The sequence below is a fragment of the Trypanosoma conorhini genome, assembly GCF_003719485.1.
Source record: "Trypanosoma conorhini strain 025E chromosome Unknown Tco_14.4_contig_00965, whole genome shotgun sequence".
NCBI lineage: Eukaryota > Euglenozoa > Kinetoplastea > Trypanosomatida > Trypanosomatidae > Trypanosoma > Trypanosoma conorhini.
Genome location: NW_021705056.1, coordinates 1 through 2319, shown reverse-complemented (window position 1 = coordinate 2319; position 2319 = coordinate 1). Strand labels below are relative to the sequence as shown.

Here is a 2319-nt window from a genome sequence, read left to right as displayed (position 1 = left end):
GCCCCCGTCCTGCGAGGGAAAAGACACGCAGAGGAGAAGCCGGCCGCACAGCGCAGCCGCGGCGAGAGGGACGGGGCGCGTCCAAAGCCCGCCGCACAGCCTGCCGCTGCTCTGCCGCAGCGGACAACAAAAAAAGTGCCGCCGCCGCCGCAAACTAAAGTTGCCTCTAGCGGGAAGGAGGAGGAGGAGGAAACGGGGGCGTGTCGGCGGCACAGCCAGCGGCGGCAGTGGGAAAACAAGACGCGGAGACACGCAGCGACAACAGCGGCGGACACGGCGCACAAACTCAGCGTGAGCCGCAGTGAGTTGCCCCAACTAAAAATATTAAAACAAAAAGAAAAGAAGCGGAAACCCCCAACGCCCCTCGTAAAATTAAAGAAAAATAAGTTAGTTCCGCAGGTTGTTTTACTTCACGTGTCCAGCAGCACAAGAGGACCGTGAGGGAGTGTGTGTGTATAGTTTACTACCTGCACGAATAAAAAAACGAAACAACTGCCCCGGTAGCACACGCACACATCAAGGTTGCACCTCACGGTGGCCGCGGCCTTGTGCCTCACTTCGGCACTCCGTGCGGCTCACAGCAATACGGCCGGCACCGAGTGTGTGTGTGTGTGTGTGCGTGTGGTGGCAGCAAACAGGAGGGGGAAAAAAGGGTGCGCCGCCCATGAGAACGTGCATGGGGTGGCGAAGTGAAAAGAAGAGAAAACATCCCTCAGAGCACAGGAGGGAGAGAAGGATTGACCCACAGGGACGAAAAAAAGAAAGAAAGAAAAAAGCACACTTAAATGAAGAGACCCGCATGGGTCGCAGCGCACACCTCTCCCCATGCGGAATCACAATTCCACACTCCTTCGCTCAGAAGCCTGCCGCGACGCCACAAAGCGCCAGAAGAGTCAGCAGCGTTGGCCAAGACACACACCCACGCAGAGTGCCGTCGCTCTCTGTGCTCAGCTGGAACAGCCCTGTGGTGTTCCTGAAGGCGGCTGAGTTGTTGCTTAAGTGCGGTGCAGCGTCGCGTGCTGGCGGGGTGACTGGCCGCCCAGGCGCCTGAGCCGTGGGTGCCGTGGCGGCGTTGCTGGGTGCCTCGTGGCCGCCGTCCGCGCCCGCCGCAGTTTGGGGGCCTGCGCCATTTTCCTTGGCGGCACCGTTTGGCGTCTCGCCGGTGGGCGCGGCGGAAGCAGACGGCACGCCGCCAACGGCCTCTGGCGCGTGCGACGGAGGGGTCTGCAGCGCCTGGCCGTCATCCATGGGTCCACTCCGCGGAGGCGCGTCACCCACCGGGTCCGCCGTGCCCGCACCGTCTGCGGGGGTCGAGGTCCCCCGTTGCCGCTCAGAAGTTTCCGCACCGACGGCCTGCTCAGCTGCGCCTGTGCGAGGAACACTGGCCGCATCCGGTGCTGTCAACGGTGGGGGCGCCAATGCACCGCCACTGACTTCTGTCGCTTCCTCATCCCCCTTCCCCCCATTTTCTTTTTCATCCTCCGCCTCTTCTTCCTCCACCACCGCTGCTTCCTCTGCGTCGGAGTTGCGCGTGTTGTTAGAAGGTGTTGACGCGTCGCCTGCCTCTTTGCCCGCCTCCTGCGACAACTGAGAAGCCGCTTCTTCTTCCTCGGCTTCTTCTTTCGCCTCCCCTTCCTCCTGTACTTCTCCTTCCTGTTGGTGGTGTTCCTTTGGGGGGCCGAGGTGGGAGTCCCCGGCGGGTGGCGCAGGAGCGACCTCCACCTCCCTGCCCTGCGGCGCAGTTCCCGGGCCAGGCGCTTTCACGTCTTCCTCCGGCCCAGCGGCAGCGGCGGCGGCAGCGGCGGGGTCCGCCGTCAGTGCCGCGAGCGCAGCCTCACTCAGCGTGCGGCTGTACAGCAGGACGTCGGCCACCGTCACCTCAACGCCGCCCGCACCGCCCCCGCCGAAGTAGAAGTGCGAGATGCTGCGCGACTTCAACAGCTCCTGCAACTGTTTAGAAACGCTGTTTTCCGCATCATCTTCGCTGTCGTACACACGCGAGCCACCGACGTACGCAACCAACCCCTCACCGGCATCCATCCCCAGTGCCACGCGGTACGTTTTCTCCTCCTCCCACTCTTCATCCTTCGACAGCCCCAGGGGATTGTTGTTGAATATCACTTCCCACTTCTTCTCCTTCGTGCACGACAGACCCAGGAGCACAGTGTTGTCCCCGTCATCCAACTTCGCGCCCAGCAAAGGAGCGGGGCTGCTGTCTTCCCCTGGCTCAGCGTGGATGGTCACCTTCGCCACAAGCGTAAACGCGGTGTTTGCAAAGTGGTACCGCTGATTCTGCCCCTGCCCGCCCACGGGCCACTC

General features: G+C 62.5%; 1 protein-coding gene across 1 annotated transcript, besides 2 other annotated features; it reads right to left on the bottom strand.

Annotated features, from left to right (window-relative positions):
- Positions 1-599: 599 nt before the first annotated feature.
- Positions 600-627: a microsatellite.
- Positions 628-752: 125 nt separating this feature from the next.
- Positions 753-776: a microsatellite.
- A 79-nt stretch (positions 777-855) lies between these two features.
- Positions 856-2319, bottom strand: Tco025E_09065 (trans-sialidase; the record flags this gene model as incomplete). Its single annotated transcript, XM_029375892.1, has 1 exon — positions 856-2319. A coding segment is annotated over one exon (1464 nt), but the record flags the coding sequence as incomplete, so codon positions are not given.